The sequence below is a fragment of the Anolis carolinensis genome, unplaced genomic scaffold (assembly GCF_035594765.1).
Source record: "Anolis carolinensis isolate JA03-04 unplaced genomic scaffold, rAnoCar3.1.pri scaffold_12, whole genome shotgun sequence".
Classification (NCBI taxonomy): domain Eukaryota; kingdom Metazoa; phylum Chordata; class Lepidosauria; order Squamata; family Dactyloidae; genus Anolis; species Anolis carolinensis.
In genome coordinates this window covers 14,887,567-14,903,552 of record NW_026943823.1, presented here as the reverse complement: position 1 = coordinate 14,903,552, position 15,986 = coordinate 14,887,567, and the positions used below count along the sequence as shown (strand labels likewise).

Genomic DNA, 15,986 nt, shown 5'->3' with positions numbered 1-15,986 from the left:
GAACCCACAGGTCAGGAACCGTAGCTGTGGTTTCACTGAACCCCTGCTGACAAAATACACCCTCTCTAGCAAATGTGAGTAGATCAATAGGTCTGGTGGGAAGGTAACGGCGCTCCATGCAGTCATGCCGGCCACATGACCTTGGAGGTGTCTATGGTCAACGCCAGCTCTTCAGCTCTTCCAACCCCAAGAGTCGGTCACGGCTGGACTTAACATCAGGGGAAAACCTTTACCTTTACCTAGGAACTTTCTAGGTCCTCCAGAAAATTCTACAGCATGCTTCCACAGATACATGTTGGAGGACCTAGAACAGGGGTCCCCAAACTAAGGCCCGGGGGCCAGATGCGGCCCATCAAAGCCATTTATCCGGCCCCTACAGCACAAGGGCAGAAAGGGGTTGGGCTAAATGACCCAAGGGGTCTCTTCTTCTCTTACAACCATTATTATTATTATTATTATTATTATTATTATTATTATTATTATTATTATTATTAACATTGAGGCTGGGTGGCCATCTGTCAGGGATGCTTTGCTTGTGCTTTTGGTGCACAAAGGCAAAAGGGGGTTGGGCTAAATGGCACAAAGGGTCTCTTCTAACCCTCTTTATTATTATTATTATTATTATTATTAACATTGATTATGGGTAGCCATCTGTCAGGGGTGCTTTGTTTGTGCTTTCGGTGCACAAAGGCAGAGGGGGATTGGACTCAATGGCCCAAAGGGTCTCTTCCAACCCTCTTTTTATTATTATTATTGTTGTTGTTGTTGTTATTATTATTATATATTACTCGGTGGCCACCTATAGTTCGGCCCTCCAACGGTCCGAAGGATCGTGAACTGGCCCCCCGTTTAAAAAGTTTGGGGACCACTGACCTAGAATATTCCTGCAGAGGATAATGTTTTATGTCTACCAGAGCAACTAATTGGAAAGTTCCAGCATAGGTCATGCCTTTTAATTAAATTTGCTATCATATGGGGCTCATACTGTATTTCAACAGCAATTGTTTGATGGCTTTTAAGCGTTTGTGGCATTAATTGTTACTTTCACATTGAGAGTTGCTTTAGAAAACAATAGGATGGATAGGTGGATGGATGGACAGATAAATAGTCGAACAGACAGAGAGAGAGAGAGGCAAAGAGATGGAGGCTCCAGGCCTCGCAAGGAGACAGCCAAACTCACAGGGAATCCTGGGGAGGCTGCCTGGGGAAGCTGGCTCCATGGTTCTATGGACAATGAGTCCGCTCTGCCCGTTTTCCCAGGCTGACTCTGGGGTGGCTTCTTCCTCCAAGGAGCTAGATGGCCTTTGAAGCAGAAAAATAACAAGGCTCAGGTACAGGTAGAAACATCATTTTTTTTCAAAAGGTGAGTCTTTCCCACCCTTTTTCCAGATGTTTCTAAAAAGCCCCGACTTATCTCACTTTCTCCTTTGCCCTCAGCTTACTTCCACTGCTGTCAATTGAATTCAAGATGCAAAAGTACCTTGTGCTCAATGAACTCAACTAAGGATACAATAATACAGTAGAGTCTCACTTATCCAACACTCGCTTATCCAACGTTCTGGATTATCCAAGGCATTTTTGTAGTCAATGTTTTCAATACATCATGATATTTTGGTGCTAAATTCGTAAATACAGTAATTACTACATAGCATTACTGTGTATTGAACTACTTTTTCTGTCAAATTTGTTGTATAACATGATGTTTTGGTGCTTAATTTGTAAAATCATAACTTAGTTTGATGTTTAATAGGCTTTTCCTTAATCTCTCCTTATTATCCAACATATTTGCTTATCCAACATTCTGCCGGCCCATTTACGTTGGATAAGCGAGACTCTACTGTAATTATTAAATAAAATAATAATAATAATAATAATAACTTCAAAGACTCTGGCAGAAACCAGTACAGGTGGCCCCAGTGGTGATGGGCACATTGGGTGCCGTGGCAAAAGATCTCAGCCAGCATTTGGAAACAATAGGCATTGACAAAATTACAATCTGCCAACTGCAAAAGGCCACCCTACTGGGATATGCGCGCATCATCCGAAAATACATCACACAGTCCTAAACGCTTGGGAAGTGTTCGACTTGTGATTTTGTGATACGAAATCCAGCATATCTATCTTGTTTGCTGTGTCATAAAATAATAATAATAATAATAATAATAATAATAATAATAATAATAATAATACAGTAGAGTCTCACTTATCCAACATAAACGGGCTGGCAGAATGTTGGATAAGCGAATATGTTGGATAATAAGGAGGGATTAAGGAAAAGCCTATTAAACCTCAAATTAGGTCATGATTTTACAAATTAAGCACCAAAACATGATGTTTAACAACAAATTTGACAGAAAACGTAGTTCAATGCTCAGTAATGCTATGTAGTAATAACTGTATTTACTAATTTAGCACCAAAATATCACGATGTATTGAAAACATTGACTACAAAAATACGTTGGATAACCCAGAATGTTGGATAAGCGAGTGTTGGATAAGTGAGACTCTACTGTAACAATATAATCTTGCCCATCTTGTGGGATTCAGGAAGCATCTACACTGCAAGAGTAATGCAGTTTGACTCCACTTCAACTGCCTTGGCTCAATGCTATGGAACCTGGGAGAGGTAGTTTGGTGAGACACCAGCACTCTTGGCTGGAGAAGGTGAAAGACCGTGCAACTCTTCACTAGTAGATTTAGCCACGGCAATGAAAGTGGTGGTAAATGACAGTGCAGATGCAGCCACAAGCCAACGCAAATGGTGGCAGTCTCTCCTCGCTTCCGTGTTCTGCATCAGTGATGCCATTTGCCAACTCAGATGTGTTCGTTTCCCATATTGAACAGATGGGCAAAGGCTCCTTACCGGGAGGATGTGCTCCTGTCACTGGGGTCCGGTGTGGGCCACTCGGGGCTCTGGCACGGAGAGCGGTGGCAGTAGTAGCGGAGGCTGCCTGGCTCCGTGGGGGTCCTGGGGGGCGAGGAGGAGGAGGCGGCTTGATGGGAGGGGCTGGCACAGGAGGAGGAGGGGCTCTGCCCCCGGGGCCCTTCGTCCCTGAGCTGTTCCAAGGGAAGGCTCTGCGACCGTTTCCGGGCCAACTCCAGGGGGGATTCGGTGCCAACTCTGGTGGGTTGCAGCTGGCATCGAGTGCGGTACTTCTCCCAGTTGGGTGGCGGGGGCCGCGGAGGGGGTGGGCCCCTCCTTTGGGCCCCGCAAGGCGGTTCCAGAGGGGCCTCCTCTACCTTGGCCAGGTGGGCTTCCCGGCCATCCCTGCCACTGGGCAGCTCCACACCAAGGTGGCTCTCCGAGTAGGCCCTTCCGCGGACCGGGCCCCGGTGGGGCTCCTCCAGGCCCATGGCCTCTCGCCCTGGCCCTTCACGGTCCCAGGAGGAAGAGGAAGAGGAGGAAGTGCGGCAGAAGGAGGGCGGATGTTCGGGCTCAGGCTCCTCGAAGCAGGTCCAGAAGGGGCTGGTCCTGGCAAAGCCCATCTGGTGCTGGGGTAGCTCACTGGAAAAGACAGAACCACAAAATCCTAGAGTTGGAAAAGACCCAGAGGGACCATCCAGTCAATGCCCTTTCGGACAAGCAGGAGGACACAATCAAAGCCCTTTTGACAGACAGTCATCCAGCCTCTCCTTAAAATCCTCCAGAGAAGAAAAAAAGAATCACAGAATCCTAGAGTTAGAAAGGACCTCAAGGAGCCATCCAGTCCAAGCCATGTAGGAAGACACAATCAAAGATCTCCCGACAGATGGCCACCCAGCCTCTGCTTAGAATCCTCCAGAGAAGAAAGGAAGAAGCACAGAATCCTAGAATTAGAAAGGATCTCAAGGAGCCATCTAGTCCAAACCATGTAGGAAGACACAATCAAAGATCTCCCGACAGATGGCCACCCAGCCTCTGCTTAGAATCCTCCAGAGAAGAAAGGAAGAAGCACAGAATCCTAGAATTAGAAAGGACCTCAAGAAGCATTCCAGTCCAAGCCATGTAGAAAGACACAATCAAAGATCTCCTGACAGATGGCCATCCAGCCTCTGCTTAAAATCCTCCAGAGAAGAAAGGAAGAAGCACAGAATCCTCAAATTAGAAAGGACCTCAAGGAGCCATCCAGTCCAAGCCATGTAGGAAGACACAATCAAAGATCTCCCAATAGATGGCCATCCAGCCTCTGCTTAAAATCCTCCACAAATACATAGATAATTTCCTAGAATTAGAAGGGACCACAGAAGGCCAAGCTCCTTCTGCCAGGTAGGAAGACATCACCCAAGCCTTCCTGACAGATGGATATCCAGTCTTTGCTTATAAACCTCTAGAAAATTAGTCTGGACAAAGGAGAGGCACAAAGGCCAAAAAGATGCCAACAGGAGAGGCATAAATGAGGCTCTACACCAGACCCTCTAGCTCCCTTGCCAAAACCCATTGCCATCACCATAGACTCCTTGCCAGGGAGAAAGGAGCATTGAGCCTGACTCAGAGTATGTGGGCATTGAAGCAAGGGCTGCCAAGTCAGATGTTGGCTCCTTCACGCAGAAATTTCATTCTCTCTCTTGCTGCCTTTTCTCTCTTTCCTCCAAGAAAGAGGCTGTTTAAAAGGGCAACGAACAGCTCAGCCACTATATTTATCCCCTTTGCTAAAGGGAAGGGGCCAGTTGACAACCCACTTGGGCAGTGCCACGGAGAGACTGTGGGCAGGTGTCTGGGGAGAAGAATCCGGAGGCCTGGACTTCCTGGCGTGGGAGGCCATGATGCAGCGCTTCCGTCTCCGGAGCGTCCGTCCAACAAGGGCACCTTAAAAGGTCAAATGCACAGCATTGTGGGCGCTCTGGACTACAGGCCTCACCTGCAGCACAATGTGCAGGAGGAAGAAGCCAGAAAAGGAATACAATTGCCCTCTGGAGTCCCTTTGTTCAAAATAATGAGTGAATAATAAGTGGACCACAAGGTAAACATGAGCCAACAATGTGATGCAGCTAAAAAAGCCAATGGGATTCTGTCCTGCATCAATAGGGGAATAGCGTCTAGATCCAGGGAAGTCATGCTCCCCCTCTATTCTGCCTTGGTCAGACCACACCTGGAATACTGCGTCCAATTCTGGGCACCGCAGTTGAAGGGAGATGTTGACAAGCTGGAAAGCGTCCAAAGGAGGGCAACTAAAATGATTAAGGGTCTGGAGAACAAGCCCTATGAGGAGCGGCTTAAAGAGCTGGGCATTTTTAGCCTGCAGAAGAGAAGGCTGAGAGGAGACATGATGAGAGCCATGTACAAATACGTGAAGGGAAGTCATAAGGAGGAGGGAGAAAGCTTGTTTTCTGCTGCCCTGCAGACTAGGACGCGGAACAATGGCTTCAAACTACAGGAAAGGAGATTCCACCTGAACATCAGGAAGAACTTCCTCACAGTGAGGGCTGTTCGACAGTGGAACTCTCTCCCCCAGACTGTGGTGGAGGCTCCTTCTTTGGAGGCTTTTAAGCAGAGGCTGGATGGCCATCTGTCGGGGGTGCTTTGAATGCGATTTCCTGCTTCTTAGCAGGGGGTTGGACTGGATGGCCCATGAGGTCTCTTCCAACTCGACTATTCTATGATTCTATGATTCTATAATGAATTGCCTTCATGCTGAGAGAGGATTGTCTGCCTGCCCATGCAGTCAAAGAAGTGGCCAAAGATTGGGAAAGGTGCACTTTTTGGACCACAGCTCCCAGAATCCCCCATCTTGTGGCCTTCCCTCCTGATGCCCCAAAGGACCCACGTCCAGCATTTCCTCCCTTTCCTCCATTCTGCTGCTTTTACCTCATTGACTGGCTGGTCTTCCTGTTTATCGCAGGGGGCTCCCACTCGTCTGCAGGAAATTCCTGGCAAAAAGAATCAGAGAGTGAGAACTGGGGACCGACACAAACATCAGAAGGGCTCTGGCAGAGGATGAAAGGAGCCCATCCAGGACGCTTTTCCATCCAAAGGGAAATTGCCCCCAAAAGTCATCTTCCCAAGCTCCGATTGTGCTGCGCTTTCGGTTTCCTTCCCCACTTTGCTGCCATTTCTCAGGATTTGTTTTTATCCACAAAATCCTGTTTTGTATCAAGTCAATAGCTTTGTTGACAGTGCTGGACAGACTGCTATATTGTACATGTACATATAACACTCTTAGAGGAATACTACTGTGTGGGCAAAATTTCCAGAAAAATATAAATACGGCAGGACATTGTTATCTAAACAATCTCCCAATAAAAACAGCATCCAGTATAGACTCATAACAACAACATCATCACCAGCAACAAAGCTCAGCACATAGAGGACTCAACCAAAGAGGACCCAAGGTTACAAAGCAGGTGTCTCCACCCCACAAAAGCCTTTGGACTGCAATTCCCACCATATCAAAGCCGACTGTGGCTGATGGGATGCAGCCCAGCAAGATCCAGAAGGCCTCAGGGTCTGCTGTAAATAATCCAAGCCTTGCTTTGTGTTATGTTATATCTGCAATTCAGCTAACCTATGCTTAGAAGCATCCCAAGGGCATGCTTAAAAAGCATAAAAGCATGAATTGGTCTGGCATCATTCAGGTCTATTACTTTTTTCTGGCACGGAGAGAGAATGCCACTCCATAGACATGTCCTTTATATCCTTTCATAGCCAGTTCACTATGGAATGTGCCTAGCACCCCTTTTGCAGGCCCGAAGCTTTCCAGGAGCATAAAAAGGTAAAGGTTTCCCCTGATGTTAAGTCCAGTCATGTCTGGGGGTTGGTGCTCATCTCCATTTCTAAGCCGAAGAGCCGGCATTGTCCATAGACACCTCCAAGGTCATGTGGCCTGCATGACTGCATGGAGCACTGTTACCTTCCCGCCAGAGCAGTACCTATTGATATACTCACATTGGCATGTTTTCGAACTGCTAGGTTGGCAGAAGCTGGAGCAACAGCGGGCGCTCACTCCGCTCCCGGGATTTGAACCTGGGACTTTTTGGTCTGCAAGTTCAGCAGCTCAGTGGTTTAACACACTTCGCCACCGGGGCTCCAGGAGCATACTGCTCATTTAATTCCCATTTAATTTCTCACCCATCCACTCACCATGGGAAAAGCCTTCCTCCCGAGCCAGAGACCCCCTCTTTCTTCCAGGCGCTGGTGCGGAGTCGGGCAGCAGCAGTCTGGGCAACGAGTCCAGGCGAGGGGGTGGCAGCGGTGAGCGCAGTGGCCGGGGGGTGCCGGCGGGTTCCTGTGGTGCATTGGGGGGCACCGCTGATCCCCGTAGCAGAAGGGGCAGGCCTCCCGGGGGGCGCATGCAAAAGGCAGCGGCTGCCAGCACTCCCAGTCTGGCCGGCGTCGGGGCAGAGGCTGGTAGAACTCCTGGTAGGTGGGCTCTGATGGGTAGGAATGGTCCATGGAGTGGCGTCGCCGCTGCTGCTGCTGCCCAATATGGTCACAGCTCACTGGTTGGAAGGCACTGCTCCGTTCCTCCTCCCGCCTGGAGGGAGGCACTCCCCCAAACCTGGAATAGGTGGGAGAGAGGGGCTTGCTGCTTTCCTCAAAGAACCTCCTCCGGTCGGCAAATGGCAAGAGGCCTGACTCTTCTGAGTGCCGGGATGGAGACTCTGGCTCAGGCGGCTGCGGACTACCATTGTGCGGCTGTAGTTTGTGCTCCGGGGACCAGCGCCAGCGCCCCCCGCGCCCAGGAACTGGAGGCAGAGGGGATTTGGGAGGCCTCTCAGGCCCTGGGGCTCTCAACCTGGACTCTGGGCCAGGGCTGCGGTAAGCCCCATCTCCTCCGAAGACGCTCAGCTCTGAGCTCCAGCGCTTGATGCTTGGTCCTGAGCGGTGAGGCCTGCTCTCTGCCAAGGAGGGAGGGGGCGGAGGAGGCAGAGGCGAAGGGGCCGCAGGGGGAGGGGAAGGAGGAGACCAGGAGGGGGGCTCCAAGCCAGAGGGGCTCTTTGGGGGCTCCTCAGCCTCCTCCACTGCCTCTTCCCCAAACAAGAGGGCGGCTGAGCCCTTGGACTTTTGCAGCTGGGCCTTCCGCCACTGGATCTCATTCCGCAGGTTGGTAGCAAAGCGGTCGCTCCGCCGGCGCATCTGGGCAGAGCGGTGTGGGGCTGAGCCCCCCTTCTTGGCAGCTGGATGGCTCCTTCCTGCATCTCGGACACCTTCGGTCAATGCATTCATGCCAACGGGGGCAACAGAGGGGTCCCCACTTCCTGGCAGTTGCTGGTGCTGCACAGACAAGGAGGGGGGCAACTCAACAGAGGCACTCCTGGGTCTTTCAAGGGGACTCTTGGTGCCTCCCTTTGTGCCCAAGCGAGGGGCTGGCTCTTCTGCCTGCTCTGGGGACCTCTGCCTGTTCTGGATCTGGTTTTGCCAAGCCTTGGGACCCTTTTGTTCCATGTGGAGCGGAGACACAGTCCATTGGGGCCCCTCCTGGACATGGGACACATTCATCATCTGCAACTGGGCAGCCAGTAAATGCTCTGGGGCACTATGACGGTGGCCTGGAGGCCCCGGCCAGGAGACATCAGGACAGCGGTCCTGTCTGGCCCCATCATTCTTCCTTTCCAGATGTCGGTCTTCTGTGGGGTGGTCCCCCTCGTCCCCATCATTCAAGAGGGACTCGGCATTCGGTACTCCCTTCTCCATCACTTGATCAGTGTGGGAGCTCAGTAAGTAGTACTGTTCAGTGGCCAGAGAGTCCTTGCTGTGCCCTGTGGAGCCTGGGATCTCTTGGCCACGGACACAGAGGGAAGTGTCCGAGGTCCAGCGCCCCTTGAGGTTTGGGGGGCCTTCTGGGAGCGGGTTGCAGGCCCTCAGGCTGTCCTGCCTGATGGGGGGCTGCGGGGCGGAGGGGGCGGCTTGGGCAGAGGTCTGAGCACAGGTTACAAGACGGGGCTGGCCACCTCTGCTTCCTGCTGCCAGGTCCCCCCCTTCAACACCTGTCTGCAGGTACCGGGGGTCCGTTGGTGGTGGCTGCTTCTGCGTGGCACTCTCAGTAGAGAGTCCCTCCTCAGGGCGCAGGGCGGAGTCAGAGGCGTTGGAGCTGGCAGAGAAGGAGCTGTAGGCTGAGTCGCGCTTGTCTTGGTACATGGCCTGGTCAATGGGAGAGAGGCTGCCCTCCAAGTAGCTCTGGCCGGCCGGGCCAAGGCTTTCCATGCTCCCCAGGGAGCTGCTCCGGTCGGTGCTGCAGTGCCGGGATAGTGGGCTCCAAGGCAGAGAGAGGTCACTAAGGAACGAGGATAGACAGAGAGAGAGAGAAAAAGAAAGAGAGAAGGGGTGGCACTCAGTGAGTTGGCATCTGACATTGCATAATGTGCTGAAGCTCACTGTGTTTCTCCTATTCTAAGATGCTATCAATTGTAAGACGCACAGTAATTTCAGTGCTACCACCAACAAAAAAATACCTAAGCCATATCCATGACTCTAAAATGCACCTCATTTTTAGAAAAAAAGTGCATCTTAGAATCATAGAAATAGGGCAAACACATTATTCCCCACTTCTTACAGTTTTCCAATGGCTTGCCAAGTGCCAGTGTTTGGGAGTCACCACAGAGAAGACTCAATTCCCTTTAGTACTGTTATCGTTACCATCATCATCACCATCATTATTTGTATCCCATCAGGACTCAGGATGGCTCAATGCTGAAAAAACCCCAATGCTGTTAAATCTGAACCAAAAAATGAACATTGAATGGCCTGGACAACTGTAGCTCTTCTCACAGCTTTAAGGTGAGAATTGGGCCTTTGGAAAATCCCAGCCCACTTTCAGAAATGCCTCATACAGTAGAACTGGGCAAGCCTGGCAGGTTCAGGGGTTACTATCCTGCCTTGGGAGCCCTTCCACCCTGTTTTCCCGAAAATAAGTCATTCTCAGAAAATAAGACTTAGTGTAGGTTTTGCTGAATTGCTAAATATAAAGCCTCCCCTGAAAGTAAGCCCTAGCAAAGTTTTTGTTTGGAAGCATGCCCGCCAAACAGAACACCAGAGCATGCAGGATTGGTAAATGTATGTACCATAGATTGTTGTACATGGAAATAATGGTAGTAACAAGAAATTCTTGATAGGATTCACAATTTGGTTATGCTGGTTTGTGATAACAACTACTGTACAGTATATAATAAATGTTGGATTTTTTTGTTCAACAATAAATGTGAATTCTTCTTCATGGAAGAATAAGACATCCCCTGAAAATAAGACCTGAAAATAAGTGCATATTTGGAAGCAAAAATTAATATAAGACACTGTCTTATTTTCGGGGAAACAGGGTAGGCGATGTGCAGACAACAAGGGCCAAAAAAACTAGAAAATGAATGGCATTCCATGTAAAGTGGGACAACGAGGATGGTATATTTTAATGAGTGCTTTTGTACTCAGGGAGGGGCCAAGGAAAGATTAGTCCATGGGCCCGTGGACGCATCAAGGGCCACAAATCCGTCTTACTGTGTCCGTCTTAAAACTGTGTCCAATTTTGAAGGGAGATGTTGACAAGCTGGAAAGCGTCCAGAGGAGGGCGACTAAAATGATTAAGGGTCTGGAGAACAAGCCCTATGAGGAGCGGCTTAAAGAGCTGGGCATGTTTAGCCTGCAAAAGAGAAGGCTGAGAGGAGACATGATAGCCAAGTACAAATATGTGAGGGGAAGTCATAGGGAGGAGGGAGGGAGCTTGTTTTCTGCTGCCCTGCAGACTAGGACGCAACGGAACAGCGGCTTCAAACTACAGGAAAGGAGATTCTACCTGAACATCAGGAAGAACTTCCTCACTGTGAGAGCTGTTAGACAGTGGAACTCCCCCAGACTGTGGTGGAGGCTCCTTCTTTGGAAGCTTTTAAACAGAGGCTGGATGGCCATCTGTCGGGGGTGCTTTGAATGCGATTTCCTGCTTCTTAGCGGGGGGTTGGACTGGATGGTCCATGAGGTCTCTTCCAAATCTACTATTCTATGATTCTATGATTCTATTCCCATTTGCTGAATAATGGATTAATGGGTGGCAGGGATCACGGGAGTGGACGTCATGCCTCCTCTTCTTCTCAATTGCCCTTTTGTTCCGCAGATCACTGCTTTGCCAAGTTTTAGAGCAATTTCACTGCTGCCTGGAGCAGAAGTGGCATTGAAAGGATGGTGGATGAAGGCTTTAGCGCCAGTCCTGACGGTCTCCAAAGTAGCCCACTTTGGGTGGTGTTGAGAAGGGGGTGGATAGGGTCCCGGGCCCTGCATGCCCATTGGGCCCCTTCTGCAGCCCCGCAAGGAAAGGGCTGGCTGCTCCGGCTGCTCTGTGAGTTGGCAAAGGAGTCTGGAATCTATTAGCTCCTTTCTCCAGAGCCGCCTCCCTTCCGGAATGAGCGGACAGGAGGAGGAGGAGGAGGGAAGGCACGACCCAAACAGCAGCCAAGGAGAAAGAGCCATATTGGGGAGGGAAGGGCGGGGGAATGCCTGCCCCATGAGGCTGACCCACCTCTAAGAACTCAAGGAAGGGGAAAGGGAAGGGGGCTATGAGCAGCTAGCGGGGAGAAGCCCACAAAAGATTCAAGCGCTTGAAGAGCAACTTCATTCAAAGCAATTGAAAAGGAACCTGACAAGGAGGCTGAGAAAGTTACAGTGTTCCTCACTTATCACAGGGGTTAGGTTCCAGGACCACCCGCAATAAGTGAAAATCCACGAAGTAGGGACCCTATATTTATTTTAATATTTATACATTATTTTAGTAGTTATACACTATTTTAAGTCTCTATCAACCAATGACGATAAATTATTTACATACTGCTGCAAGAATAACTATTGCAAAAAGATGGAAAACAGAACAGATCCCGCAGTTGGAACTGGTTGGAGAAATTGGAAGAAATAAAGGACATGGACAAATTAACGTTTTATTTGAAAGCAATTAGAGGAGAATCGATCAAGAGTACAAAGTGGGAAAAATTAGACTTATACATTAAGAAAAGGACCATAATAGTAAAATGAACCGGGACATGGACATAAATATATATTATAGAAATTGTTTCCAAGTAGGGGATAGAATGGAAGTTTTCAATGTACCCCTAACCCTTCCCTGATTATTCCTGTGTGTTTTGTCCTTCCCCAATTCCCCCACTTCCCCATTTCCTTTCCCAGTTATCCCCCACTGTTAGCCTATTTGTTACTCCTGTTTTTAAATTGTGTGTATGTATGTATCATTGGATATCACTTACCCCTTTCAAAATAAAATAAAATACAATAGTCTCTATCAACCAATCGTGTGTTGATAAATTGCCTCCTTCTCCTCCCATTGCTGCTTGGGCTCCTTTTCTCTCCCTTTAGCTTCTCCTTCCTCCCTTCCTTAGGCTGTAAATTGTAATTTTTTATGATTTTATAATAGTTTTTTAGAGTTTATTGAAAAACCGCAAAACAGCGAATCCATGAAAAGTAAACTGCGAAGTAGTGAGGGAACACTGTATTTCTCTCCTATTCATTTTTCCTTTTTAAAACTTTTTTTAGTCAATTCTTGGGGCAGGGTGGGGTGGGGGGAGCTGTGAGTCTCCTTTGGCAGAGAAAAAAGCCGGTTATCAATATTAATCCCACTAAAATTAATGTGACTCCCCACAAGCTCTGTCCACGTTGGTTGACGGATTCTGTAAAATAACTCCCCAAACTTTGTAACATGTCGGCTGGGGATTCTGGAACTTGTAGTCCAAAAAAGACACTTCCCCAAGTTCTGTAACATGATGGTTGGGGGATTATGAGAGCTGGAGCTCAGAAACAGGAATTTCCCCAAAATCTGGTAGAATGCCAGGGGAGAGCTAGGGAGGCAGTTCCATCTTGTCTCCTGTGCCATAGCAACATGCTATGCTAATTTTATATACATATATAATATACAATAATTTATAAATATACAATATATTGTATGTACTTACAATATTGATAATAATATTATAATGTAACTAGCTGTGCCAGGCCATGCATTGCTGTGGCGAAGTATGGTGGTATGAGAAATAAAGTATTGAGGAGCTGGTGGTAGTTAAGGTAAAGGGTAAAGGTTTTCCCCTGACATTAAGCCCCTTTCTATGAGCCCACTTCTACACAACTGGATAAAATGCACACTGAAGTGGATTATATGGCAGTGTGGAGTCAAGATAATCCAGTTGAAATCAGATAATATAAAATTATAAATGGGTTATATAGCTGTGTGGAAGAGCCTTGAGTCTACACTGCCATATAATCCAGTTAAAATCAGATAATCTGTATTTTATAAGCAATGTGGAAGAGGCCTAAGTGAGGCCTAACTCTGCTTGTCCCCTGGCGTGAGACCAAGTGGGCGGAGCTTAGCCTTCTAACTGGCAGCAATTGGATGAAAGCAATTATTCCTCTCCCTCTAATTAGGACTTTATTTTTCTTTTCTTTTTGTTGTATGAACGTAGAGGCATGGATGAGGGGTTGTGCTGCCAAGTTTAGTGTTTCTGGGATGTGTAGTTTTGTTGTTTTGTCCTAGGCCGAAATTTCATTACTCTTTTATATACAGTAGAGTCTCACTTATCCAACACTCACTTATCCAACGTTCTGGATTATCCAACACATTTTTGTAGTCAATGTTTTCAATACATCGTGATATTTTGGTGCTAAATTCGTAAATACAGTAATTATTACATAGCATTACTGCGTATTGAACTACTTTTTCTGTCAAATTTGTTGTATAACATGATGTTTTGGTGCTTCATTTGTAAAATAATAACTTAATTTGATGTTTAATAGGCTTTTTTCTTAATCTCTCCTTATTATCCAACATATTTGCTTATCCAACATTCTGCCAGCCCGTTTATGTTGGATAAGTGAGACTCTACTGTATATAGATACAATATTATACATAATACAATATAATATTAATTATATATTATATATTAAATGTAATATTACTAATAATATTACCATAAAATTATGTAGTACAATATAGTAATTTAATTGCTTATATTGTGTTATGATAATAATATATTGTATGTACATTTGATGTGTAAGCCGCTCTGGGTCCCCTTCGGGGTGAGAAGAGCGGCATATAAATGTAGTAAATAAATAAATAAATAAATGCTGACTGGAAATGTCAGGTATTATAACGCCAAAATATGAGTCTGTCTGATCTCTGCAAGGTTCTGGGAATTACCTTTCAACATTTTTCTGCCCCTTGAGCATTTTGGAGGAGAATCCTAGGTTCAGTCCCAGGGAAATGGACCCAAGGAGATACATCTGCAGTCCATGTCCCCCTCCCCCTGCCTCATCGTCCCCCCATAGACATAAAGAGGCACTCACCTGGCGTCGCAGCCGGAGTGCCAGGAGAGGCTGAAGGCGTCGGGTGGACAGGGCATGGTGGGCGCCTCAGTCCGGCCCTCGGACAGCTTGGCCAGGTGCCATGAGTGCGGCCGGATGACGGGCACGTTCCTCCTGCAAAGGGGACATTGGGGAAACAATGGAGGGAGGGAGGAAGCCACACACCGACCTCCCACCCACTCAAGCACCCGCCACCCACAGCTCTCAGGCAGGAGTCACACAGGATGTTACTCGGTGTAACACAATTTTTGTTCCTGGGTTAGAAATGTCATTATTTCCTAATTGGTTCTTTTACACAAGAGGAGGATAACACTATGTAACAAAATTTGATTTTTTTTTTACACAGGAGCCTCCGATGGCCTAGGGGATAAAAGCCTTGTGACTTGAAGGTTGGGTTGCTGACCTGAAGGCTGCCAGGTTCGAATCCCACCTGGGGAGAGCGCGGATGAGCTCCCTCTATCAGCTCCAGCTCCATGCGGGGACATGAGAGAAGCCTCCCACAAGGATGGTAAAACATCAAAACATCCAGGTGTCCCCTGGGCAACGTCCTTGCAGACGGCCAGTTCTCTCACTCCAGAAGTAACTCCGGTTGCTCCTGACACGAAAAAAAATCCTTTTACACAGACAGCAGTGGCAACCCTGCTGGTCATCGCAAAGTCAAATGAAATCTCCTCAAGTGACCAGACTGTCAACGGCTCTCTATTGGCACCAGGAAGCAATCTGGTCCTTTGGATGGAGAAGAGGGAGAGCTCTGCCCCTCCACCCATCTTGTCAGGAGGTTCCAAAAATAGGGAAACAGATTAGACCTCTCAGTACTTCACAATCAATCCCTCTTCTCTTTCTCTCTCTGGATTCTGGGAGATGTAATATCGGAGCTCTGGCAAGGAGAAGGTGCTACGGTTCTGCCACTTTGTGGGCTGCTTCACGTCACCCCTTGGGTCTGGAGATGACCGTGACCCTTTGCCCCATAGCCATGAAGTCACCCCAGCCCCAAAGCTCAAACCATCCTGATGGAGGATTCCTCCACCCCTAGAGTTCCCTGTCAGCGTGGAGATCTTCTATGAACAAAGCTTTGAAACTCTGTGACACGGCTCCACACCACTGGCATAAACACGGGAACCATCACAGCCCCTGACCCACATGCCAAGCAGGTGAATCTTCCCCCAAATAGCGAAAACAGCCAAGGAGGGCATGGCGTGGGCATCAGGGGCCCCTTTTTCTGTCCTATGGCGCCACATTGACTAATGCCACCCCAAAAGCAAAAGCAGATTCAGGAATAGAAGGAAGGTGTGCGATGGGATTCCCTAAGAAAACTCCCTGGCAGCATCAGAGGGGCAGCAAGGAAGGCTTGACTATGGCACCGTTCGGCTGAAGGCACACACTTTTGAACAGCCCCCAAAGCACTTGGATTCAGTCAGGATTCCTCTTTGAAAAAGGAGGCAATGGTGAGGGTAAGGGAGATGGGAAATTCTGGAAATGCGGAAAACATAACTGAGATTTTATACACATGTGGTGGGGATGTAGGAAAATAAAAAGGCTTTGGCAGGAAATCAACAAAGAAATGGAGAAAATACTCCAAATTAAATTTGATTTAAAACCAGAATACTTCCTTCTAGGTATTGTAGATTTTCAGATTGATTCCAATACAGAAAAACTCTTCATATATATATGGTAACAGCTGCCAGGATATGTATAGCCAAAGTATGGAAAATGCAAGAAATCCCCACAATAG

General features: G+C 47.9%; 1 protein-coding gene across 3 annotated transcripts in view; it reads right to left on the bottom strand.

Annotated features, from left to right (window-relative positions):
- The window catches only part of shroom4 (shroom family member 4), a 44,561-nt gene that overhangs the window by 15,110 nt on the left and 13,465 nt on the right, over positions 1-15,986 (bottom strand). For all 3 annotated transcript variants that reach the window (XM_062963996.1, XM_062963994.1, XM_062963993.1), the window contains 5 exons: positions 14,237-14,368; positions 7,058-9,191; positions 5,786-5,847; positions 2,864-3,505; positions 1,181-1,302 (listed from right to left, as the gene is read on the bottom strand). In XM_062963996.1, coding sequence (XP_062820066.1) covers positions 1,181-1,302; positions 2,864-3,505; positions 5,786-5,847; positions 7,058-9,191; positions 14,237-14,368 — 3,092 coding nt within the window. The remainder of the gene's footprint in view (positions 1-1,180; positions 1,303-2,863; positions 3,506-5,785; positions 5,848-7,057; positions 9,192-14,236; positions 14,369-15,986) is intronic.